Source organism: Clarias gariepinus, chromosome 7, assembly GCF_024256425.1.
Source record: "Clarias gariepinus isolate MV-2021 ecotype Netherlands chromosome 7, CGAR_prim_01v2, whole genome shotgun sequence".
Classification (NCBI taxonomy): domain Eukaryota; kingdom Metazoa; phylum Chordata; class Actinopteri; order Siluriformes; family Clariidae; genus Clarias; species Clarias gariepinus.
In genome coordinates, this window is record NC_071106.1 from 19,329,523 (window position 1) to 19,355,666 (window position 26,144).

General features: G+C 37.4%; 1 protein-coding gene across 1 annotated transcript in view; it reads left to right on the plus strand.

Annotated features, from left to right (window-relative positions):
* Positions 1-761: 761 nt before the first annotated feature.
* smad3b (SMAD family member 3b) overlaps positions 762-26,144 on the plus strand; it is a 30,233-nt gene continuing 4,850 nt past the window's right edge. The window contains exons 1-5 of the mRNA XM_053500055.1: positions 762-1,143; positions 19,895-20,088; positions 20,221-20,355; positions 22,756-22,827; positions 23,528-23,578. Coding sequence (XP_053356030.1) covers positions 941-1,143; positions 19,895-20,088; positions 20,221-20,355; positions 22,756-22,827; positions 23,528-23,578 — 655 coding nt within the window. The 5' untranslated portion in view covers positions 762-940. The remainder of the gene's footprint in view (positions 1,144-19,894; positions 20,089-20,220; positions 20,356-22,755; positions 22,828-23,527; positions 23,579-26,144) is intronic.

Consider the following 26,144-nt stretch of genomic DNA (forward strand, 5'->3'; position numbering starts at 1 on the left):
CATATAAGCTCTCTCCACTTTCACACACATGATAGCCTTCATAACAACAAACAAAACTCTCTGCATGTTTGCAACAACAACATATTAACATGTTCTTCCGGCCATGTTACCTCAGGGCCACTGCTGCCTTTACCCCTCCTAATTTCTCCTGACTGCTGGACATGGAGACATGTCTCACTTTATATCCCAGAAAATATCTTTCAAAGTTTTTTCACTGAAAGCCACATTAATCAATTACACCTTCTACGAAGGAATGTTCAGTAAACCATAAGAAGTGAAACTGATTCATTATAACACTATAATATTATAACAGTTATCTAGTACACTGTGATATTCACTATCCCCAGCTATTGAACTACTGCACTTCAAATTCACAAAATGCACTTTGTCATGAGGTTTAATTGCATCAAAGCATACCGTCTCAAACATCTCAGAATATGTATAAATGAAAACAAGGAAGTTATATTTTACATTTCTTTTCATAAATAGCCCTAAGGAAAGGGAACACCGAAGTCAGGATGTGTTGCGCACCAGTTATCCGGCCTAAACCTTCTAACTATGGGCTGAATCTTAAAAAGCCACATGTTTGTTATATAAGTGCACTACAATCTAATCTGTTCTTTGGGTTTCGTAGTGCGCTATACACTGACTTCGAGGGCGTTTGGAACACAGCCGCGGTCTGTGCACGAGCCTGTAGAGAGAGAAGAGAGGGAGGAGGAGAGGCGGGGGAGGAGGAGAGCGGTGGGGGCGGGGAGCGGCGACATTACTGCGCTTCTGCACTCAGGACTCTACAGTTAGTGCTTTAGCCGTCGGCTAAATGTCTGTTGCAGGAACTAAACTTTCGGTAACTGATATTCGGCGAATATTTTGGTAAAATTCGACGGGACTGCTTTTCCACAAAGCGTGCGAAGAGGCAGAGAGCCGCGCGAGTAAAGCGAACATGTCTATCCTGCCGTTCACACCTCCGATTGTGAAGAAGCTTCTTGGATGGAAAAAGGGAGAGCAGAACGGACAAGAAGAGAAATGGTGTGAGAAGGCGGTGAAGAGTCTTGTGAAGAAGCTAAAGAAAACGGGGCAACTTGACGAACTGGAAAAGGCCATAACTACTCAGAATATAAACACGAAATGTATAACAATACCGAGGTAAGTTGTTTAGTCACGAGCCGAGTTTTTGTTTTGCTAACTTGTACGTTAAACCATCTAACACTAGTTAGCCGCCTAGCAACGGAGCTAGCTAACCATGTAACGTTACTAGATACTGATGTAACCTCTATCTCGGTCTAAATCAACAAGACCTGATATACCTGTAGGTAGACTTAGATCAATACTTAAAGCGGTTGGATTCTGTTGGCGATATGTTTATCAAACACATAAGTTGATGTTTATTAAGTAAAGTTTTGCAAGTGCATTTTAAATTCTGACATGGCCAGTATCAAAGTCAGCCGTGTTGACCTTTCTTTAAAGTAAACAACACTATCAGATTTATTTTTCTTTTAATTAAATAAACCCTTTCTTTCTGTGTATACGCATTAAAAATATATATTTTTATTAATGACTAAAAGCACATAGTTACTAAGTATACTAAGCAGAACATGTTAGCCAGGGAGTGGGAGAGAATGATGATGAAGAAGAAAAGTTCGTGTTGTTAGTTAGTTTTGACTAACCTAGTTAATAAGTCTCTACAAAACTACCCAAAGTTTTATGTTTATTAGAAAGTCAGCTAACTGCTCTGGGATCTGTTTAGCTCTGACACCACACTGCCTCATTTTAGCTAGACTGATGTTTAAAAGTTAGCTTCATAGCTAATATTGTGACATCTATTGACTTGCTGTGCGAGTGTGTTTTTGTGTGTGTTTTAAAGAAGTGCATTAAAGGTAATGGAAATGGCTAGCTAGGTTATCTGAAGGCTTTTAATCAACTCATCCCCCACAGCTCTGTCAGCTTAAGCAGCTGTTATGCAACATGTTTAACTGGGACAGAAGCTTTGAGCTCTGACACTTCATGTTAGATCAGTGTGTGTGTGCGCAACCTTCACATAAAAACAAGCCAAATCATGTGTAATCACAAACAACCTCGCTAGCTAACAAAATTCAAACCACTGTACATCTGTTCCCTGCAGCTTTTCTGTCTTTCAGTTTAATAAGGAATGTGTTGTGAGAATGATTTTAGGTTGTGTGTACTAGTGGAGGCTTGTCAAACTTCCTTTTGGTTGCATAGTTTCTGCTTTATTTCACTTTTTAATACAGTTGCTAGTTGCCCTGCTGCACGACATGGACACAGGCGTATAGCTAAAGGTTTCGATTGTTGTTTGCCATACTGTACATTAGACCAAACTGGGGAAGCTTTGTTGTGGTTAGGGATCAGGCTTTATTAATGACTGTATTCAGCTGATTCAAGCTAAAAAGAGTGGTTTCTGACTTTATATTATAGAGGCCCACTACAGGTCAGTGGTTTGGACACACTTTTTGTATCCGATAGTCATTCCTGATTTTCCTTACGTTCTACATTGTAAAACAATGCTGAAGGCATCCAAAGCGTAAAATAATCTCCTTTGAACAGTTGATATTGGGATGTGTCTGTAAAGCCATCATACCCGCTCTAATCTGACATACTGTTAATTGGCGATTTCTGAGGCTGGTAACTCTAAATGAACGTCTCCTCTGCAGCAGGGGTAAGTTTTGGTCTTGCTTTCCCGGGACGGTCTTCATAAGAGTCAGTTTCATTATGACGCTTGATGGGTTTTGCAAAAGCACTTGACAATACTGTTCTTTAAAGAACTGTTCCAGAATAGCTGACCTTTGTGTCTTAAAATAACACTTGACTCTTGTTGTGGGTAAATTATCTAACACCGCAGGTGCTGTTCTAGAATGTAAAAAAATAAATATAAATTGGTGCCGAGGCTTTTGACTAGTACTGTAGGTAGTGGTAAGATCTGGAGTTTAAACTGGTTCAACACTCCTCCAATGTTAGCGGTGATGTAAGAGATATATAGTGTGTATTCAATAGTAATTTCCGACCAAAATTATTAATTTGACTGGTCAATGTTTGGTAAATTGATCATGTAAGATAATCTTCCCAAACCAGTGCAATGGTAAGAACTGTTTGGACTAGTCAAATACAGTAAGCCTGTTCAAATCAAACCAAGATTAAGTCAATGATTTCTCACAAAATCTTACTGGCATTGACACAGATGTGCCATGGTTTGCATGTGCCATATAAATCTGCCCATGGCATCCGCATTTTTATTTTTTTAACTTTAGACTCAGACTCACTCTATAGAGAGTTTACAGAGCAGTCATGAACACTAACATAATTTTGTTTGTTAGCCTGTTCATGAGCCAGGTGAATACCTTATGAATAATTTTTGTCTGTTAGAATTGCAACTGGCCGATTGCATATTTTATAAGAGATTTTTATTCCAAGAAAAATTAAGCATGCACATACTATTTCAGCTAAATTAGTAAATGGCATTTCAGTGCTTTTCTTCAGTTTAAACCCGTCCCTTATTTTTATGAGCGAAGTGTTTTGAAGATCTGATGTTATAACATTATAGTTCCTCACTTTTGGAAGTCAATGTTTAAAGTTTGCATGTTCATGCAATGAAATCTTTAGAACCTATATATACCAATGTTCCTGGGATAGATCTGGCGCTACGTTAGTAGCTAGTTATGAGGCATATTTTTTGACAATATTTTTTATATTGTTATTATGTCTTTCCATACACCATTTCATTTTTGAATAGTTGAAAAGCATTTTTTTTCATAAAGGTGGAACTTGGTCAAGTTTGCTGTTGCATGACTGATATTTTCTGGGAATGTTTTACTAACTCAGGGTTGTCAGGTGCTCGAATGTCAGACTGAACAAGAAGGTAAGAAGCATATACAAATCTCGTATATCAGCTGTCTCTTGGGAATGATACCTCTGACCTCGGTTCAAACACACTCCGTAACTCCGAAAACACTTTGTATCTCATCGTAGATCTTGTTAGTCATCGAGCATGGGTAACCGGGTGGTAAAAGATCGTTCACAGCTGAGTTCACACAGTTCTCTTGTTCTTTATATTTAGTGAGTTTGTTAAAGTTTGTGTAGATTTGGGGATTGTCGTATCTGAGACGCTGTTTTTTTTTTTTGTAAATTACTCTTCAGTGAACTATCACTCATAGGTAACATATGGAGTCAAATCAGTGTGCTGAATTCATTGCATGGGCCCTTGATGAGTGCACTTGCCTGAGGGATACACATCATAGAGGATGCAAAACAGGATAGAACACCTGCACCTCAAGTCGAACAACAGAGCAGTTTTTATTTTCAACCCAGTAACTATTCATCACTTTGTTCAGGGTTGGTTCCTTGACATATACAGTCGTGGCCAAAAGTTTTGAGAATTACATAAATATTGAAAATTGGAAAAGTTGCTGCTAAAGTATTTATAATAGCAATTTGCATATACACCCGAATATAGTCCTTCTTTGCCATGAAAAATAACTTAATCCCAAAAAAAACTTTTCACTGCATTTCATTGCTGTCATTAAAGGACCTGCTGAGATCATTTCAGTAATCGTCTTGTTAACTCAGGTGAGAATGTTGACGAGCACAAGGCTGGAGATCATTATCTCAGGCTGATTGGGTTAGAATGGCAGACTTGACATGTTAAAAGTAAGGTGATGCTTGAAATCATTGTTCTTCCATTGTTAACCATGTTGACCTGCAAAGAAACGCGTGCAGCCATCATTGCATTGCATAAAAATGGCTTCACAGGCAAGGATATTGTGGCTACAAAGATTGCACTTAAATCAACAATTTATCATCAAGAACGTCCAGGAAAGAGGTTTAATTCTTGTAAAGTTGTTAATTCTTGGCTTCAGGGCGTCCACGAAAGTCCAGCAAGCGCCAGGATCGTCTCCTAAAGAGGATTCAGCTGCGGGATCAGACTGCCATTAGTGCAGAGCTTGCTGAGAATAGCAGCAGGCAGGTGTGAGCGCAACTGCACGCACAGTGAGGTTAAGACTTTTGAAAGATGGCCTGGTGTCAAGAATTGCAGCAAAGAAGGACAGATTGATCTTCTGCAGAAAGTATGGTGAATGGACTGCTGAGGACTGGGGCAAAGTCATATTCTGCGATGAAGCCTCTTTCCGATTGTTTGGGGCATCTGGAAAAAGGCTTGCCCGGAGAAGTCCTGTGTCATGCCAACAGTAAAGCATTCTGAGGCCATTCATGTGTGGGGTTGCTTCTCATCCAAGGGAGTGGGCTCACTCACAATTTTGCCCCAAAACACAGCCATAAATAAAGAATGGTACCAAAACACCCTCCAACAGCAACCTCTTTCAACAATCCAACAACAGTTTGGTGAAGAACAATGCATTTTCCAGCTTGATAGAGCATCGTGCCATAAGGCAAAAGTGTTAACTAAGTGGTTCGGGGACCAAAACGTTGAAATTTTGGGTCCATGGGCTGGAAACTCTCCAGATCCTAATCCCACTGAGAACTTGTGGTCAATCCTCAAGAGGCGGGTGGACAAACAAAAACCCACTAATTCTGACAAACTCCAAGAAGTGATTATGAAAGAATGGGTTGCTATCAGTCAGGATTTGGCCCAGAAGTTGATTGAGAGCATGCCCAGTCGAATTGCAGAGGTCCTGCATAAATGTCATATAATTGTCGATAAAAGCCTTTGAAAGGTATGAAGTGCTTGTAATTATATATCAGTACATCACAGAAACAACTGAAACAAAGATCTAAAAGCAGTTTAGCAGCAAACTTTGGCAAAACTAATATTTGTGTCATTCTCAAAACATTTGGCCACGACTGTAGTCAGTAAAAATGTTGGCTTTGTGATGATAAATTATTCTGCCTAGTGTCTTTATTTTCTTTGTCTAAAACCATGATTTGCCAACATGTGCTAACAGGAGAGTTGTATCAAAGCTTACTGCTTTCACCAGTATCCTATCTGCGTGATCCTGATCCTCCAAAAATAATTCTGCTACCAAGTACTCATTAGCGCTATAGCACATTGTGAGATTTGCAGTAGTGAGATCTGTCAAACACCCATGAAGTTTAAGTTTAAACATGCAAAAAAAAGGTTGTTGATGTCAAAAAAAATTTTTTCCCATCTCTGCTACAGTGACCTCTGAAAGTATTGGAATAACAAGGCCAGTTTTTTGCTTCTGTTTAAGGACACTGACATCGAAATATAAAGATGATAAATTTGAATTTCAGCTTTCATTTGTTACCTGATTACGCTTTACAGTAAATACCACTTAAAACCGAAGGGAGAAACCCCCCCAAAAAGCAAATAACAATTGAGAAAAGGTACAAGACAAACCAGGGAAAGTGTCACAAAGGGAGGAATGCAACAGTTTGCTCAATGTCAGAGAGTGACTGGTATGATGTCATTGGTCTGCTCACTGAGAAGTTTAGGAGCAAAAAACTTTTAGCAGTAAAATCATAACCAGATCTGCTGCTTCACTGAACCAGTGTTTAAAAAATAATTTGTTAAAAAAGGGAATTCTATGCTGGCATTATCACTCTTGTTTATGTAGTACACTGTGCACATTCTTAAGATCCTAAGAAATTGTTACCCATACTCTGCAGTCTTACAGTGCTATTATATAGACGGATTGATCAACTTATTGTTGTCAGAAGCTGTTAGGGTGGTGTGACTGAAAGACACAGGCATGCCGCTATAGTAAACAGGATTAGCATTAAAGATTATTTTAATAATGGGCCAATTTATAGATTTATTTATTTATTTATTTATTTATTTTTTACTTGCATGGTCAAATTTATTTGTTTAAAAAAACTTTTAAACTACTAACTAAACTAAATATAAACTACCAACTAAATATAAATAAAAAACAAAAAAATCCCTTTCTATAATTATGAGCTTAATTAAAATACAGGTCACTAACATGAAAACAAAAACAAAGAAGACTGGGCGGTGGATAAGGGCTCTGAGTTACTAATCGGAAGGTAGACAGTTCGAGTCCCAGCTCCGTCACGTTGCTGCTGTTGGAACTTTAAGCAAAGCCCTTAACCCTGTCTGCTCAGGGGCACCATATAATTGCGCACCCTACACGCTCACCCCAGCCTATTAACATAAAACGCTGGGATATGTGAAGAATAACCAATTTTACTTTGCAGTAACGTATACATGAAAAATAAAGGCTAAAGGCTGAATCTTTTGAAATAACTGTGATACAATACCTCTGACATACTGTATATCAGATAATCTGACACAGCAACAGAATATTCAAGAAAATCAAGTGGGTATATCAGTTGACTGCATTCTGTACATTTTTACTGGTTCCACACATTTTTTTTGCAAATGTCATATTTGTATTCTAGTGCCTGATTTGTTTAAAGTCGCAGAGATTAATTCAAAATAAAGGTAAAATAAATAAGACCTTTTCTTGATCAGTTTACACAAGGCTAATTATTTCAGTTGTGATGAGTCAACGTCACATCGGCTCCGGTTGTGATCGACTTTGTTTTGAGCTCGGTAGAGACATTTCTGATGGGGCAGGGAAGATAGTATATGAACAGGCAGATTAAAGTTTTTGTGACTTTCATGTCAGTTCAAGTTAACATTCTGTATAATTTCATGCTACCAGGAAGGAAAGATGGAGGAGAAAGTAAAGTCAAGGACGATTTTAGTGACTACTAAGTGAAGTAACAGACCTTATAAACTGTTAAAACTATGTTGATGTAGAAAACTGTATTAGAAAACACATTCTACTATCCATGTTTGACGACATCTGAGAAGGAATGTCTGGATGTGGCTGTGAGAGAAGAGTTTGATTGTATCGCTTTACATATTGTTCTTTTGTCCATGTGGGTCAGTTTTGGAGCATGACCTCTTCAGAACAATGTCATAAATAGGCCGCATTGAAAACCCAGTGTGAACAGCCAAACAAATCCGTGCCAGGTTTTGTCTGTTGTGTAAATGTAATCTTAGTCTAGAGGTGCTTTTACACTAGGAACTGTAGCAAAGTATAACCTGACCCCAACGTCTGGTACATTTATGTAGTGTGAACCAGAGGTGGGACAAAGTCATTGTTTGGCAAGTCCCAAGTAAGTCTCAATTCATTGCCCTCAAGTCCTGAGTCAAGTCCCGAGTCAAGACAGGCAAGTCCCGAGTCAAGTCCCAACAAGTCTCAAGTCAAGTCCAAAGTCCTACGGTTTGACTTTCGAGTCTTTTCAAGTCTTTTTAGCAGAAAAATAAAATTTATACTGATTATGTAAGGTAAGATCTGTATTTATTAAACAAACTTTTTTTTTATTTTTTTATAAAAGAACATTGCTCAGATACATAAAAATACAAATGTTAGTAAATGCTAGTAGCAATGTAAAATGGTAGCACATATTCTCAATGAAGTAGGCTACTTCATACAAACAACAACGTTGTTTTCTTCACATAACATTGAAGAACTTTGCACTTGTGTGATACACTCACGTAGGCTACCTCTTACAAACAATCCGGCTTTCAAAATCCCGCTTAGTATGAACCAGCAGGGGTTTGCAGATTACAGTGTTTGAAAGATGATGTTAAGGAAATGTACAGTGTCATTGATATAAACATGCAGCTAGTAAATTACTTAGCTGATAAGGTAGTCTTGACATTCATTCAAAACTTACCTCAAGTGTCGAACAAAGTTGGAAGTTGTGGCATCTCCGTCTGTAATCTTCGATAGTGCAATTCGTCTTTTGTTGACCACCTCGTAATTGTTATAGCCAAACGAAACTACCTTCGTTATCATTTCGCAAACTGGCGCGTTCACTTTCAAGGGTGCCAGGTCCCAGAAATATTTCCAGCCCAATGACAACTCAAAATCCACAAAAATGGATTGAAAACTAGCCCAATTTTTCAGTGTCCAATCAGATTAGACAACGAGCCTTAAAATAAATTTATATAATTTTAAGTTTAAAGTATTGGCCTTTTGTCTTACCCAAATTCTTAATATCACACACTGTGTTTTTTTAATACACAATCTCATACAATAAAGGTCAAATAAGAACATGTCCTCTCTGATATTTTCTGACCCTAGTCAGAAGTACTAACTTGTACTTAACTTAACTTGTACAACAATGAGAGAGTATAGTCCATTTCCTAGATCCTCCAAAAGGTCTTCATGTACTACTGGTCCTATCACTGAATTAATTAGTGCTGTGCATTTCGTTCGATGTAAACTAATGCCTTTTTTCGAAATTTCTTCCACAACACTTCCTAAGTGGTCAACAGTGTAAGTGCTTGAGTGACAAGCAACATGGGCAGCCAGCTTCAACTCTGCCTCTTTCACAGGTGCATTATTTCTTAGAAAGGAACTGCCTGTGTCAAATAATGTTCTGGCATTTGAGAAAGGAGGCGCATTTTTTTAATGATTTTCAGTCGCAGCATGAGCTACCAGATCACCGTGGTGAGCTCTTACTTCACATTTGCAATATTTGCAGAACGCTTTTCTATCATCATTTGGAACACTTCGAATCCACTCCTTTAATCCTTTCTCTGTCTTCCATTCTTTGCGATACTTCTTTCCATACTTTCCCCATTTACCTGACATTTTAGAATGCTGCTTGTTCATCCACAGACAACCGAACCGACGCTTCTGACTACAACGCTCTCATGGAGTGACGTGATGATGCTTGATTTGTGATGTCAAAAGCACATGTGGCGCGCGCGCCTACTCGCGTCTCGCGAGCAGCAGCGTTTGTTGCCAAGTATTCATTCCCGGGGATCAACACCCACTAATAAAAGTTTCCCTTTTATCTTTGTCCACAATTATTTTATTTTACTTATTTTTTGCGTCCGCGGTACATTATAAATGTAGCCCAAAAAACCGCAACTCCGTATTTTTTCCCGCAACTCCTTTTCTAAAATATCCCAATTGTGCGGGAAAACCGCTACCCTGGCAACCATGTATCACGTTGTTGTCATGTTGGACGCTGTCGAATCAAAAGAATCTACGGTATTTTGATTGGATGTCGTGCCGAATGCGCGCATGCTCTCTGTCACACACACGCGCACAGACACACAAACAGAGATAGAGCGGTCCGTGTTAACATATTTTTTTATCTTTGGGCTTTTTATGGGAAGTAGCAAGTCTTTACAAGTCAATAGGCGCAAGTCCAAGTGAAAGTCTTATTTATTTTAAAGTCCAAGTCGAGTTGCAAGTCTTTTTATATTTTGTCAAGTCGAGTCTAAAGTCATCAAATTCATGACTCGAGTCTGACTCGAGTCCAAGTCACATCAGGTGGTGCTCCACCTGTTCGTTTTATAATTTTGTACTGCATGAATTAATGATCTAAACAATTTATGAACAGACTTGTTTTACAACCATGTGCAAGCTTGATGAGTAGTTTTTTTTTTTTGTTTTTTTTTAACAGACTGGTACAAAGAAACCATTTCTTTCCATCTCTTGTAAACCCTACTCTTCAGCTTTGTATTTCTTTTTTCAGGCAGAAGTGTGCCATAACAAAGAACAGCATTAATGCGGTCATAATATGAAGCATGGGTGGAGATTCAATACACAAACACCATAATCAGTCCAAAAGAACTTAAAACAAAAGACGGAATTGCTCACTCTATAAATAAGTTTCCCAAACTCTGCAGCATCATTTGTTAAGTTTTGCAGCAAAGTTAATCTAGAAGCTTAAGTCAGTCAGATAAAAAAAAAATAAATAAAAAAAAATCACGATCAGCACACATGTATTTGTAAAAGCTGCACATCTGTATCTTGAACCTCAATATACTTTTTCTTGTTCACACTTGTCCAATACAATGTGTGTCAGAAGTTGCTTAGTCAGAGGCCAGGCAGACTGTTTAGGCTGAGAAAATAGGTAGAGAAAGCTTATTGGGAATCCCCAGTAATGACTCATGCGGCGTAATTAAATTGAACCGAATTCACTGAGACATGTTGGTGCCTAAAGTTACATTTTTGTGTGGGTGTGAGAAAAGTGTGTTGAATGATACTAAGGATGGGGAAATGTCACTGACCACAAATGCAAAAAAACTGTTTTACACTTTTTAAAAATGTGCCAATAAAAGCAGTTTGTCTCTAATTTCATTAGTGACTGTCAGTAAGCACTCTGTGGCACACTGTGTTACTTTACTTGCATCATCAAACGAGCTCGAGTGCTTATGTTGTGCTGAATAATAGTATGGACGTGATGAGGTCGTGGGCACAAGGGCACAGCCCAAGTGCCAAAGATATCACAGGCGTGATGATGTTCAGCATAACAGCAAAACCTTGAGTGTGATATTGCTTTCATACAACATTTCCACAAACACAATTTATTGTCATCAGATTACTATGTGTTTGTTTATCGAATTAGCTATTTTGCTCCTTCAACACGTATCCTTCCACGACTGGAGAAACCAGTATTAAGCTGACGACTTGTAGTTAGCGTAATTAACACTTTTAGGGAGTGTTCACGCTTGACATGTTTTGGTTCGATTTAAACAAACTCTGTTGCGGTTAAACAAGGGTTGAATGCTGCCATCCAAACCTCAGTGCTCACCTAACAAGTGACATTGAGACCCTCTGAATAGTTATTCTGATTAAAAAGTGAAATAATGATAATGATGTGTGCGCCTTCTAAGGCAGAAGGCATACATCAGTGCCCTATGTAGCTACAGTAGGACCTTCTCACTAGCTAGTTAGCATGGCACAGGCTTGGTTTGAAAGCTAGGGGGGAAAAAATTAAATACCTAACATCATTTAATCAATTTAAGACAGCTAAATTAAATGTAAATTTTAATTAACATCCAAGGACTTTCATTATGGACAGTGTTTAAAAGTGCAGGAACACACGATATCACAGAAGGGCTGGATTTAATAACAGGGGCAGTCTGTGAAGCATAAGTGTAAGATAGTTGTGATGAAACGGCGCGTGTTTATTCATTGAACAATCTCGTTATTGAACACAGATGGTTCAGAGGCAATTTATAATTACCTAGAAGCAGTAACTATGGAGACAGAGTGTTGTTTATGATGACAAAGTTATCAGATGGTTTTGGGTGATTCCATCTCAAATGAACCAGTGGAAGAGAAATTTTCCACCATCACCTCTCAGATTTTGCTGATTTTTTCACCAATTGTTGATATTGCCATGAAAATAAAAAAACCCAATTTTTTTGTCCCAACTCCCACTCGTTAAAAAATGGCAGCCATTTTAATTTTTGGCCTCAAAGTGCTTTAAGACATGTCACGCCCCTTTTTGAAATCCTCTTTTCCTAGATAACTCACTTGCTGTATGTCATATGGAGGTGAAACTGGGTATATTTATGTAATTTTTTATGTAGATTCAGATTCCGTAATCAGAATTTGGCTATCTCCTGTGGTTATGGAGATATTTCTGAAAAACCATTTTTGGGGGGTACCCCTTTTCGACCCCCCAGAACCCAAGGTTTGCATGTATATATGTTACTCAAAAAAATAGGGGTTACTTCACATCACCTTATCTTGAAAATAAATAAAAACCAGACGTGTGTTATGCCCTGTTTTATAGAAATCATCAAAAATGAATTGTCCAGGTTTTGCAAATGTTTTACGATTTGATACACATTTTATATACAGAGAATGTACATGGATCTACACAATAGGCCTTATGTACCAGTAAATGTGTTATTTTATGGTGGTACATGTAAGATACATGTATCACTGTCAAACAGTATCATGTAACTGAACCATTCAGGTTCATACTGATCAGAAAGTTGATTTATCTCCAACCAACTCCATGAGTGACCTCGCACTCAAGGAACTTGAGGATGATTGCATCATCTTTTTCTTCGTACTAATTGAGTGTGTTTCATTCATTGTGTCTTAATCACAATCTGATTACAAAGACTTAATGGCAAAACTTGTCTGTTCTTTGGATTCTCGTGACTATATGTTGCACAGGCGTGAGCAGTGGCCCCCAATCAAAACTATCTAATTATCTTAATTAGGGAAGGGCAATATGGCCAAAAATATTTATCACGATATATATTTTAACATTTGCGATAACGATATAATTGACTATATGATTGACACGAGACAAAATACTTTACAATTCCAAAACTTTATTAGTGCAAAAAAAACCCCATCAACTTATTTTCTATTAACTAGCAGCTGCTTGTATGTGCATTAAAGCTATATAAAATTTTAACTGTGCAAATGCAAATTCCTTGCTGACAATTTAACCAAAAGGCATTTCCAGTGGAAATGGGCTGACATATCCTGAGCATAACCATGTATAATATACACAAAACTTAAAAAGAGTTGCTTTGCAACATAAAACTGCAGTGTGGTAAATAAATAGGTCAAATAATAAAACTCAAAACTCTTGAGTAAAAACAAAACAAGCAACCCCAAAAATGGATAAATTATGCTACGGCTCACGTGAATGTTTTTCACGTACTTTAACAGCTTTGTTGTACTCAAACAAGTGCTTCTGCTTTAAATTATAAAAAAGGTTTGTGGTGTTTCCTCCCTTCGCCACGACGACCCGCTTGCATGTTATGTTCTACAAAAAATTGTGCTTTGTTGGGTATCTGACTGGCGAAAACCAAACCAGTTCCACACTACTGAAGTTGCACCATTTTTACAAACCAATTCTGGTTCATCAACGATCCGCTTTCGCCCTTCTCATTCTCCGCCGCCGCCATGCTTTTTTCCCCATAAAAATGTATGAAAACAAAGGCACTGCGCATGTGCCTTTTACCCCTATTCAATCGCGATATTTCATTTTCTTATTATTGCCTAACATTGTACTGGTATTACCGTGAAAGGTATAATATGGCCCAGCCCTAATCTTGATGGTATATTTGAAAATGCTGATTTGGACCCAGATGACACTGTTCAGTTCAAGCAGTGGAATCATGAAAGCCATGGCAAAATTTCTGACATGTCTTTGTGTCTGATTTTATTATGAGACTTTGTGAAAAATGTGACTCCTGCACAGCTCATCACTATACAGCCAAGGCCCAAGCTGTTTATTTAAAAGAACTCCAAGAGAAACAGTCTTTGACTAGATATGCATTACAGAAGAATTTAAGGTTACTTTTACTTTGAAAGGAGCAGATTTTATAAGTATGCATTAAGTATTCTATAGATATTGCAGTACATTTCTGTATGGCAAATCATAAAATGTTGCAAAACCTGGACAATTCATTTTTAAAGATTTCTATAAAACAAGGCATAACACAACTCTGGTTTTTATTTATTTTCAAGATGAGGTGATGTGAAGTAACCCCTATTTTTTTGAGTGACATATATACATGCAGACCTTGGGTTCTGGGGGGTCGAAAAGGGGTACCCCCAAAAAATGGTTTTTCAGAAATATCTCCATAACCACAAGAGATAGAATCTGAATCTACATGACAAATTACATAAATATACCCAGTTTCATCTCCATATGACATACAGCAAGTGAGTTATCTAGAAAAAGAGGATTTCAAAAAGGGGCGTGGCACGTCTCGAAGCGCGTTGAGGCCAAAAATCAAGATGGCTGCCATTTTTTAACGAGCGGGAGTTGGGACAAAAAAATTTGGGGTTTTTATTTTCATGCCAATACCAACAATTGGTGAAAAAATCAGCAAAATCTGTGATCATGTGGTGGAACCCACTGGTTGATTTGAGATGGAATCACCCTTTTCTAAGTAAAAGTGATTGTGTTGGTGTTGAATGTGGTTTTTGGTAGGCAGCTGCTCTCCCCTTTTTCCAGTACTGGGCAGTGATGTATATAAGTAAATGTAATAGTGCTGTTATGATCTATTATAAACGCTCAATGAATACATCTTGTCTAATCAGATTATTCGGCTAGATCTAACTGTTAGTTGTGACTTGAAATCATCACAATATATATATATATATTTTTTTTAACACTTGTTTGTCAGCCCAAGCCACTTTATATAATGCTCTGCTCTTGGCCTTATGACTTCACTTGTGTTTTCAATGGAGTATAATTACATTTTTGGCAATGTGAGAGACAGCGAAAGTGTAATGCTTTTTTTTTAGGTGTTCTACCTTATCTGTTTTTCACACACTTATGGACACATTTTTCATCTTTCCATCTAGTGCTTTTTGTACTTTTTTTGTGTTGTTGTTGTTGTTTGTAGTTTTTGGACTCATGGTGATTATCTCTATGTAAGTACAAACGGTACAAAAATCGAATGCTAACCTTTTCCTTTTCTTTGTCACCCGCAAACACAATCCATGACCAAAGCTGGTGTACCTGGTGATTTGTTTGCTTTGCTTTCACGCACGGGAATTTAACAATGGCAGAAAAATTATTGTTGAAATGTGTGGTTTGCATGGAACAAAAGGGTACACGCGCAACACACACACAATTTACACATTACGTGTTTGCGTGCCTTGTGGCCTGGTTGCTCAGAGGCCAGGAATGCAGCGTAGGCCCTGGGGAGGGCGTGGGTCACTCTTTGGTTTATGGTTTAGCCTGTGAGCTGGAGGTTAGGGGAGGGAGAGGAAGAGGTTACAAATCATGAACATTAGTGCAGCTGCAACAGAAATGCAGAATGGCAGGATCTCAGGGTATGTTTATGCACCTCTAAGATAGAGAGAGGGGGAGGTGAGGAGAGAAAGAAAAAGAAAAGAATGGCTGCTTGCATTAATGTGGCTGTGAAACACTAAGCAGAGGGTCCAGCTTATGAAATGACCAGCAGCTCTGAGTTTACCGAGGTCAGGGACTCCAGGTGGATCTAATGCAGTGTTTTTTCACCCCTTCTAAAGCCTGAATTTCAAACAACTTGCAGCAGCACGCGTGGTCACGTGAAGAATGCGTGGTCAGCGGTTAGTAAATTTGAACACCGCAGCACAGATGAGAAAGTGTGACTGGTTGAGCTGTGGATAGAAACCTCATTGGCTGCTGGTGTACAGCGGAAAACAATGAGGGGACTGGTCAAACACACATCCCTACATTTCTCTCCACTCACTTTCAGTTCTGCCTTTATTAAGTACAATGGCCTGCGCCTGATAAGTCTTAATAGAAGGCAAGAAAAAAAGTGACTTTTACAGTCTGTGACCTTTTAATGCAGTGAATACATACATATATTTAAATTAAGTTTTATGTAGCCCTTAAACAATTTATTTAATTAGTTGAGATGTGGGTGTGAAGTTCTATTAAACCCTTTTGCTCACACAGATGAGGGGGCAGGGTTGATGCTCTTGGTTTTGACTTTGTGCTGAGTGGGGGTGTGCTGTGTGTCTGGCCAGGCCGAGGGGTTAGTGTGTCTGCACCACTTGGAACAGAAAATGAATTGTAGACTGCTGAGCGACTAGAAGACCTCAGACTTGGCCTTTTGTCTAAAGGGAACGGGGCGACACAATAGAGGCCGCTGGCCTTCCCTTTCACTTCACATTCCCGTAGAAGGGCCAGTCAACAGCTCTTTGTTTTGTGTTTCGTAGTGAATGAGTTGTGTGCCTTAAAATGCGTAAATGAACTGACAGCAATGTCGACTGAATTAAACTCTCTAGCAATGTTTTATTTTTTTTTGTTGGACCTACAGTTCTTTGCAGTCCATAAAAAAAATTCTATCTATCAGTAGTGAGCTACTGATTCATTTTGTGGGTTTGGGTTTTACAGTGCTAGATCAAAAGCATTGTGTTCTTGTGTTCTCACTAACAGTTATTTTAGTTTTTTTGTTTGTTTGTTTGTTTTGGCTTTTTATTTTTATAAAGGCGTCTCAGTTGCAAGTGATCTAAAGCATAGGAGGAAGTCCCTACCCAATCCCACTGGGTGGTGTTTTATTCTCAGATAGTAGCTTTCTGAGAGCAGTGGGTGCAGTATTCACATATCACAAACAACACCAAATATGAAATGAAATGAATGAGTTCATAATTGAACTTGGCACCTTGTACCATCAATGATGAAGCTGGTAGCTGCTAGCACGCAAGCTAAACGCTGAAGCTTTTCCAGGAGTGTCATTATGCCCACGCAAATTTGTTTTTCACCAGGCACGTGCTTTTCAGTGGAAAAGGGGACTATAAAAATGTGGATATTGAGAAATGGGTATGATCTGCCTTTCAGTGGATCATTTCACTCTCTCTTTGTTTTGATCCTGTCTCTTTTCTCTAATTTTTCACTCTTTCTCTCAGACGCACACTTTTCACGCACCTACCGTATACCTTCCTTCTTAATCTCTGAGGCCCTTAAGAAGTGAGAAAATCCTGATCCATAGTGAGCAATGCATTAAGATAATTAAGCGCTTTTGTAGGGCCTGTCGTTGATGACAAACTAGCTGCACTTCACTCTCACACTAAGTGACCTTTTAGTGAGCAGCTGTTTGTTCCACTCGGTTTATCTAACTGAAAGAGGGATGAGATAAAGCCTTTATGCTCTTCAGCCTGAATGCAGCACTCACATCATTTAAATATGTTCATATCAGATAATAGCAAAAGATACAAAATCATTGAGGGCAGAATTTTTTTTCAGAAAAGTACCCGTTTTCAGGGTCATTTCAATAATTGCATTTTCTGAGATGGTTTAGTATGTACTTTATATGCTGCTACTTTTAAACGTCATTATTCAGATCTACGGAATTTAAATCAGATCCACTTAAATGTTGTCTCTACTAATACTTATCTTTAATATATTTATTTTATTTGCCTTGATGAGTGATGTATTTGAGAATGTGTTTAAAGAGGCCTTGCTTTCCACAGCTATATAAACTCTTGTTTGGCTCTTATAAATAACATATTTTTGCTCTACGTGTATGTACATTTCCAAAATACTATTTCCAATTTTTTTTTTTTACAAAGTTTAATCAAATTTATAAAATAATTGAACTTACAGTTTTAATATTTTTCCTTGACACTGGACTGGTGGATTTAAGGTGGATTTGGTTGGACATGCTGCATTTAAGAAAAAAAAAATGAAAGTGAAACAGAAAAACAAAACAAAAAAAAAAAGCAGCCATGTTAAGTTCAGAAATCACAGCCGCACATGCAACACTTTGCAAGAATGAGGTGACAAACTTAAGGTGATGCATTGAGTTTCACACAGCATATAAGAATCGCTGAGAGAGGTTCAGAGAAGAAAAAGTACTGCTCACACTACTTTTCACACTAATTTTACCAACTGTATGAAACTTTCTTTCTATGTGATAATACTCAAGCCAGCATCACTATTAAAGAGCACATGGAATTTTTCTTGAAAGTAGCCACAGTTTAGCTTGACAACTTTGCACACACTACTGGAATCCAACACATGTTTAACAAACAGGTAAACTCCTTCAAGACTGATGGAAAATCATTCCAGGTGACTAGCTCACGAAGCTGGCTGTTATAATGCCAATAGTATGACTTTTCTTTTGTTAAAACATTTCTGCTTATTACACATTCTATGTTTGACACTATGGATGTAACACAGAACATCTGATAATTTGATGCACTTAGCTTTATTTTACGCTGACTTGTCACTAGGGCTGTGTATTGGCAAGGGCCTCACGATACGTATCGTATCACGATGCATGGGTCACGATACGATTAATCACGATATATTGCGATACAATACATATTAGAACGGCACAGTGTGATTGAAGTCCATATTGTTATAAAACACTTAACACTTAAACATTCAACTAAATTGTATATGCCACTAAAGTTACATATAAATTAAATAAACAATTTATAAAACTAAAATAAATTTAAGCAAAAAAAAGTTCATCAAGTAAACATAAAACTGGAACATAATGCTCTAATATGAGGTATTCATTGTCACCAAACTGTTAGACCAAAAACTCTCTTGCCTCCAAACTATTAGAAACTTAAGTGTCTAAAATATTTTAATAACTAATAAATGATTACATATTAACAGTGTTTTGACATGTAGCTTTACCTCTTCGTAAATTGTGGGCACTGCTACGTCCGTTATGTGTCTGCGAGTGGGGATCACGTAGCGCGGCTTCATAGTATTCATCATATGCCTGAAGCCGGCATTTTCAACCACACTATACGGCCGCAAATCCTTACAAATGAAATGCACAACTGATTTCGTTATCTTCTTTGCGCGAGTTGAGGTAGAAGGAAGCTTGTTAGTGATGTTATCCAGTGTAGTTTGCCTTAAATCAAGAGGTTTCGGCTGAGGTCGCAGTGCCGCTAATTCATCTGCGTGGTGTCTTGTTAGGTGATAACGCAAGTTCGTAGTGTTTCCTGAATATTTTAAGATAGATTTGCAAAGCTTACAAATGACATTTGTTTTGTCTAATTCGGTACTCCCTGGTATCGTATTGAAACCGAAGTGCAGCCACACGTCAGCCCTAAAAGCTGGAGGCGTTTTTATATTTTCCGCCATGCTTACTCATGTCTTGCTTACTTACTTGTTCTGATACCGTACTGCTTAGTGTTTTGTTGATAGCGAGTTAGCGACATCTATTGGAGCGGAGGAGGAGTTTTTTTGGCACAACTTAGATCGATACTTGAGGTTTGACTATCGATACACTATCGTAAAAGAAATTATCGCGATAGTTAGATGTATCGATATTTTTTCACAGCCCTACTTGTCACCGACTCTAAAAAGAACCATTTAAAAAAAAAAATCAGTGTTAATTTTTTTTGTGTTCTCTATTGCTGTCATTACAAGTCTGTATTCTATGAACCCACATGTAGTCAGCTTCATGTCAAGCACACTGAAAATAAGAAAAGTCAGACTTTAAGAACTTTTAAATGCAAAGTGATTAAAAAGAAAAACCACAGCCAAAACAAAGACTTGATATTTACAAAAACTATGTGCCACATCAAAGACCTGATCAGAGCCATGATTTCAAAATCACAGTGTCGACTTAGAACATTACTGTCTATGCTTCAAAAGTCATACAGTACGTGAGGTGCTCCAAAGTGTAGTACGGGAGCATGGGAGGTTTCGGTTCACTTATAATTATGTTGTGCTCCATCTCTGTTAGGTCTCTGGACGGGCGTCTGCAGGTATCTCACAGAAAAGGCCTCCCGCATGTAATCTACTGCCGGCTGTGGCGCTGGCCTGACCTCCAGTCACACCATGAGCTGCGTGCTATAGACCAGTGCGAGTTTGCTTTCCACATGAAGAAGGACGAGGTGTGTGTCAACCCCTACCATTACCAGCGTGTGGAGACGCCAGGTAAGCCCTCTTAGCAGACTTGGCAGATCTCCAAAGCTTTTGATAACTTTATCAAATGATTCAGAGCGCTATAATTAGTCTTGTCGACTCATCCCTGATCACCACTTTTTTGGCATGTGTGTATCTGTCTAGTTTTACCTCCGGTGCTGGTTCCCAGACACACTGATATTCCTGCTGAGTTTCCCCCGCTGGATGACTACAGCCATTCTATTCCTGAGAACACCAACTTCCCTGCAGGGATAGAGCCTCTGATCAACTACATACCCGGTGAGAGCGAAGTGGGAAGAAATATCACATAGTATACAGACATGCACTCTAGGGTGTGCTCATAAGTACATTCTTGTCTCTTGAACTTAATAATTTAGAGGCAAATGATTTGGTTATTATATTGAAGTTAAATGAGATACAGAATTGAAGTTTTTATGTCCATGCAGGTGGGAGTGGGTCGTCAGATGTAAAGCTCGGACGACAAAGTTAGACTGCATCTATTAAAATTTGAATGTCCAGAGTGTTCACACAGCACTATGAAATGCATTTAGCTCATTTAACTTCAATAGCTGCTCTATCATGTTTACTATGGGTTAAATTAGAAGTTGTGTGGATTTTGAAAAATTTAATCATCTACAAGTAAAATATAAGACTCAAGGGTAAGTCTGTTTATAAACACTTAGAGTCAAGAAACCAGAAATCTCTGAGGATAATGCAGCATTATAATTTCTTTTACTGATGTTGCTAACTTACTGTTACTATAAAATACTATATAAAGTAAAACAAAGCCTACAGATAAAGACTTAAGAGTGGTAAAGAATTTGGTGAAAATTATTTTACCTAGCAGCATAACATAATTAGTGCTTATGCTTCAGTGACAATAAATTAATGATGATGTATAGATGTAAAACCCATGCTAATAGAATTTTCATTGCATCATTACAATATCATATATATATTCATGAAAGCAATGAATATCTTATTTTTTTTTTTCTTTGAGATTTTGTTGCTCCTTTATACTTTATAATTTTTTTATTATTTAATTTTGGTATTTATTTTTTTCTTTATTTACTAATTATAACTTTATTTATTGTTATTGTATAAAAATGTTTAATTCTGATGAGTGTAGGCAGGTCAAACAAACTGAGTTAAGTAACGAAGATTAACAAATACCAGTTGCTTAATAAATTTTAAATAAGATAAGAAATTTACCTCCAAATATTTATTTTTATTAAGAAACTATTTTATTAATATGTCTCCTAAATGTTTAGCAGGAGATTAAGCTATTTTATCCATCTTTAACAACAGTGTCGGGATTTTAAATGGTTTATAAAAATATTGACATAAGTGGTGACTCAAATGGTTAAGGCTGAAGGCAACTGTGTTATTTATTGGATAAGGGTTTGAGACTTCAGCAAGTACCAATTTGCACCAACACCATTACTGTTAAGACTTTGAGCAAGGCCCTTAACCCTGTCTGCTCCAGGAGCACTGTATCCTATCTGCGCTGCGTTCTGACCTCAGCCTCTTTACTGGGATATGTGAAAATATTACAGTTTTCCTTTGGGATTAATAAAGGACTTAATAAAAGGACTCTGGACTGTCAAGTGATGCCAAGTCTAATTCCTGAAGAAGCCCTCCTAAGCATGACTGGGAGCATAGGGAACTGTGCCATGTTCCGATTATACAGGTACCGATTTTGGTACCCAACCCTAGATACAACGTGAGTGCCATTTCAAAACGAATATGTTGACTGACTTCACATCCTGAAGAGGAAGCAGATATTAATCTTCACCCTCCCTGTTAGGCCACTATTTTCTGGGTAAAGCTGCCTGGTGGGTGGGAGCCGGGAAAATTATCAAACTGGGGGGAAAATCCAAAGACCATTAAAAATCCATCATGGTGGTTTAGGCAGTTAAGTTTCATGGTTACTAATTAGAAGATCATAGGTTCAAGCTCTAGCACTGCCAGTTTGGCAGGAATATTTTTATTATTATTTAATTTAATATTTGACACATTTGCATACATTTTCTAAACTGCACAAAATGAACACCAGATTGTTACGTGTGTTCAGAAAATTGCGTTACAGAATGAACTTAAACTGACCCTGAGTCAATAGTATCTTGACTGTGAGAAAACCAGCAGTTGCATTAAAGTCATTTTGTTTCAAATGTGTAGAGGAAATGTATATTGGGTTGTGCAATCCTAAAGTGGTTACCCGCTATATTACAAATTTCTGAAATGCCTACAGTATGAAACTAAGAACTTACTTAGATTTACTTAAATAGAATATTTTTGTAGTCCTAAATAAACGTACACATTTATCAGTCTAGATTTTGGGAACAGGTAGACCAACCACTCAACCGCTACAACGGTTTTACAACTATTTTTTTTTTACTATGAAATCAGTCCAGCTCTACACAGCATTTTCCTTAAATTGCACAAATTCCTCAAATGCGTGAAAAAAAAATCTCATGTTCATGTGTGAATTTCCTAAATTTCTGTGAAAATGGAACCTACAGGACCTTAATATATTTTTACAAATATATCGATTTATTTTTTGTTATTTATTTCACTAAATGAGTATTAAGATTTTTTTTTTATATGTTTATAATAGTAAAGATATTTGGTGCTGGATGCGTATAATGGTGTTGAACATGTACTTTGCCTTTATTTCAGAGACCCCACCTCCAGGGTATCTTAGTGAAGATGGTGAAAGCAATGATCAGCAAAATCGCAGCATGGACACAGGTCAGCTTCATTTCCCTTTGCCATATGTTAAGGTAATAAGACTGTTCGATTAGATTAGAACTCTGAAATATACAGCGGAAGGGGCAGACATTTAACCATCAACACAAAAGCTACAATAGATTTTAAAAAATGATGTTTGTTAATTATTTGATATTTCTATTAATTTCACATTTCAGAGATCAAACCTACAAAGTTCCCTCTTCATACACATGGCACTGTATTCCTTAACCCCAAAGCTCAGGATTGTGCAATACAAAGTGACATCTATTTCAGCACAAACTAAGCATTATGATTAACTGAATTGTATTTCATTTTAACCAAATATTCACACAGGAATGAGCAAAAATAAAAAGGAAATCGGACAGATTCATAAAATCTGGTTTTATGCTTTCTTTGAATATGTTCCTGTGGCTAACAATAATAGCCATTTTCTGTGAGTTCTACATTTTGCAACGCTATGCCCATATTCCCCAACAGCTCCTGTATCTGTTTATTCTTCTAGTGAGAGAGCGAATGGTCCACTACTAGTTAATTGATTGCGAATTATATCATTCAACCAGACAAAAAAAAAAAAAAAAAAAAAAAGAATTCGCAAATGTACTTGGGGGGCTGTTTGTATACTTGAGCAGCCGATCCATGTATACTCTATGTGGGAAACGGTGAACTTACGTTGATTAATTCTACCATATTTCTGTTGCAGGTTCTCCAAACTTGTCACCAAACCCTGTTTCTCCTGCAAGCAGCAACCCAGGTAAGGAGCACCAGCTTGGGAGAAAAAAAAGAACGAAATTTGATCAGGCTGCCAAAAGGTGAAAAATCTACAAGCCAAAAAGCTCTGTAGAGAATGTCTCCTTCCACTTGTGGATCACTGGACTAATATGTATTATCTGTTTTATTTTATCTCCACAATGGTTGTATGTGTTTGTGGGCACCAGGGCCTTTACAATGTGATTATTGGGAGTGAAATTGCACCTTTGCATTCCTGAGGACTTGCCATTGAATTACACCGACTTCATGTAGATGGCAAAAAAAAACAGTAATTCTCTTTGAGGTGTTGTTGTCTTGGCTGTTAATGAATTTTGGTTTCTTGTGATTTTGTAAGGAGACATCAGTTTGTTCATGTGAGAAATATTTTTAATTATGAAGTACAACCATTCAGTTGGATGTTATTTATATATCGATGGTTAAAGTATGATTAATGTTAAGGGAGTCTCATTGCTGAATGTTTTCTTAATTATAGATATATTTCCTGGTAGGTAGCACTACACTGTACACGCTTACCGATGGCCTATCAAATCATGGCCTTTACAATCGAAAAGCCAATATAGACAAATGCAGGCATAACGCAGTTCCCTACATGATATCCTATCTCACACTGATTGATTAAGGAGAATGTAGTCATTTTCTTTCATTCTGGACATGTCTGCATTCTGTTTTAGTTTTCAGCCAAAAACAATACTGGACTCTGCTTATTCACCTTGACGAGTAGTCATCTAAGAAAAATAAAAGTCATGCAATGTAAAAGCGCCTATAGACATTGCCTGGTAATGCTAACATTTTATAATTTTATATGACAGTTTTAAATGAAATTGACTTTACACTTTGCCAGTTAGGAGGTCCCTAACTGTCTGGGTTGTTAGATTTTTTTTAAACTTCTCTCAGTGCGTAGTTCAGGACAGACTTTATACCCTGACTTACATTGGAACTAACATTCAGCTTCTACAACTAGCTGGAGATGAGTCACAGTTTAACGTACTTGAAAACAGCTACAGGAGCTGAACTTTGGGTGGAAGCCACAACTCATAGTGACTGTTTGTGGGTCATAGTTAACATATCAGTGGTGCTGTCGGGTTTATTTGTATATTGGGCAATGACCATGTGAAGGAAATGTGGTAACCGAAAAGAATATTCCTGCTTGGATTCTTAATTGTTTGTTACTGATGGAAGGTGACATCTGAGAAGGTTGTTTTCTAAAACTGGAATTTTCTAAAAAAATATATTTCTAAAAATGTTCCAGAAAACTGGAACATTGTAAAAGAGTCCTTGATATTAGTTTTTTTTATTATTATTTCAAACTGTTGTGTGGGTGGGTTAAGAGCACATAAGGGACAGTAGTCATGAGGTCATTCTGTACAAAGCTTTGCCTCTTTGCCCTAAGTGGAAACCTCATATGAAAGGAGTGTTTGTTTCTTTCCCTTCTGTGTTGAAAGGCAGCCAAGGTAATGTGATGATGATGGGTCACTCCATGAAAAGTGTAGCCTTAGTGTGACATTAGGGTAAAATTCCAGAAAGAAAGAAATTTAAAGAACACTCCCACCCCTGTTCTGACCTCATTGCCAGACATAATTGTATACAAGTCGAAAGATAACATTTCCTCTTACGCATTAGTCACGAGGCATCACATTATCTGTGTTTTGCATGTAAAAAGACACAAAATAAACAATAAATTTGTTAATTAAAAAGAAGAAGCAATTACTTAAGCAATGTAACATAGGAGCGAGTACTATTGTACTAAAAATCACTATAACAGGGCAATGTCCTCTAAAATTTTGACAAAATTATAAAATATTTATAATATAAAATATGTTAATGATAGCAAAGGGCAACAATTTAACATTTACACTAGTGTTAATTACTTAATAGTCAACAGGTGATGTCACTTTAACTCAGAACTTCTGGAGCTGTTAGTAATTTACACATTTATTGTCATGTCATGAGCGTAGATTGGTTATTTATACCTCACATTGCAGTTTGGATGATCGCAGTTGTGTTTGTGTGCACCATTCAAAGTTCGATGCAGGAAAGTGGGTTTGGCTTAAAAAGGATATTGGTAGGACCTACTGCAAAAAAAATAAAAATAATAATAATAATTTAACAGTTTCTGCAGAAATCTAATCTAAAAAAATTAATAAAGCACTCTTATGGGCAAGATACCTCTGAATAGAACGCCCGTGAAGCAGAGTGATGCATATAGATAACTATTCCAGTTATGTTATACTCTGCTGTATATAAGCTGTATATATGCTGTCATAATCAGCACTCATGGAATGCCTTTGTTGATTAAAATTATCGACAAATTGGACAAATCCCAAGATCTGTTAATTAGAATATTTTAATACAACTCTTAAGTATCTTTTCAGTCTGTTCCATATGGATTCAAAATTATTCAATGCACTTTGTAACCATGTTAAAGTCAAACTGTATCAGTTATTTAATTTTATCAAATTTTATGATAATGTAGTTGCAGTATTAATTTGCAGTTTTTATGAAATAACTCTGATGTCCTACATTATTTACCCTCTGTTTTGATTTATTTT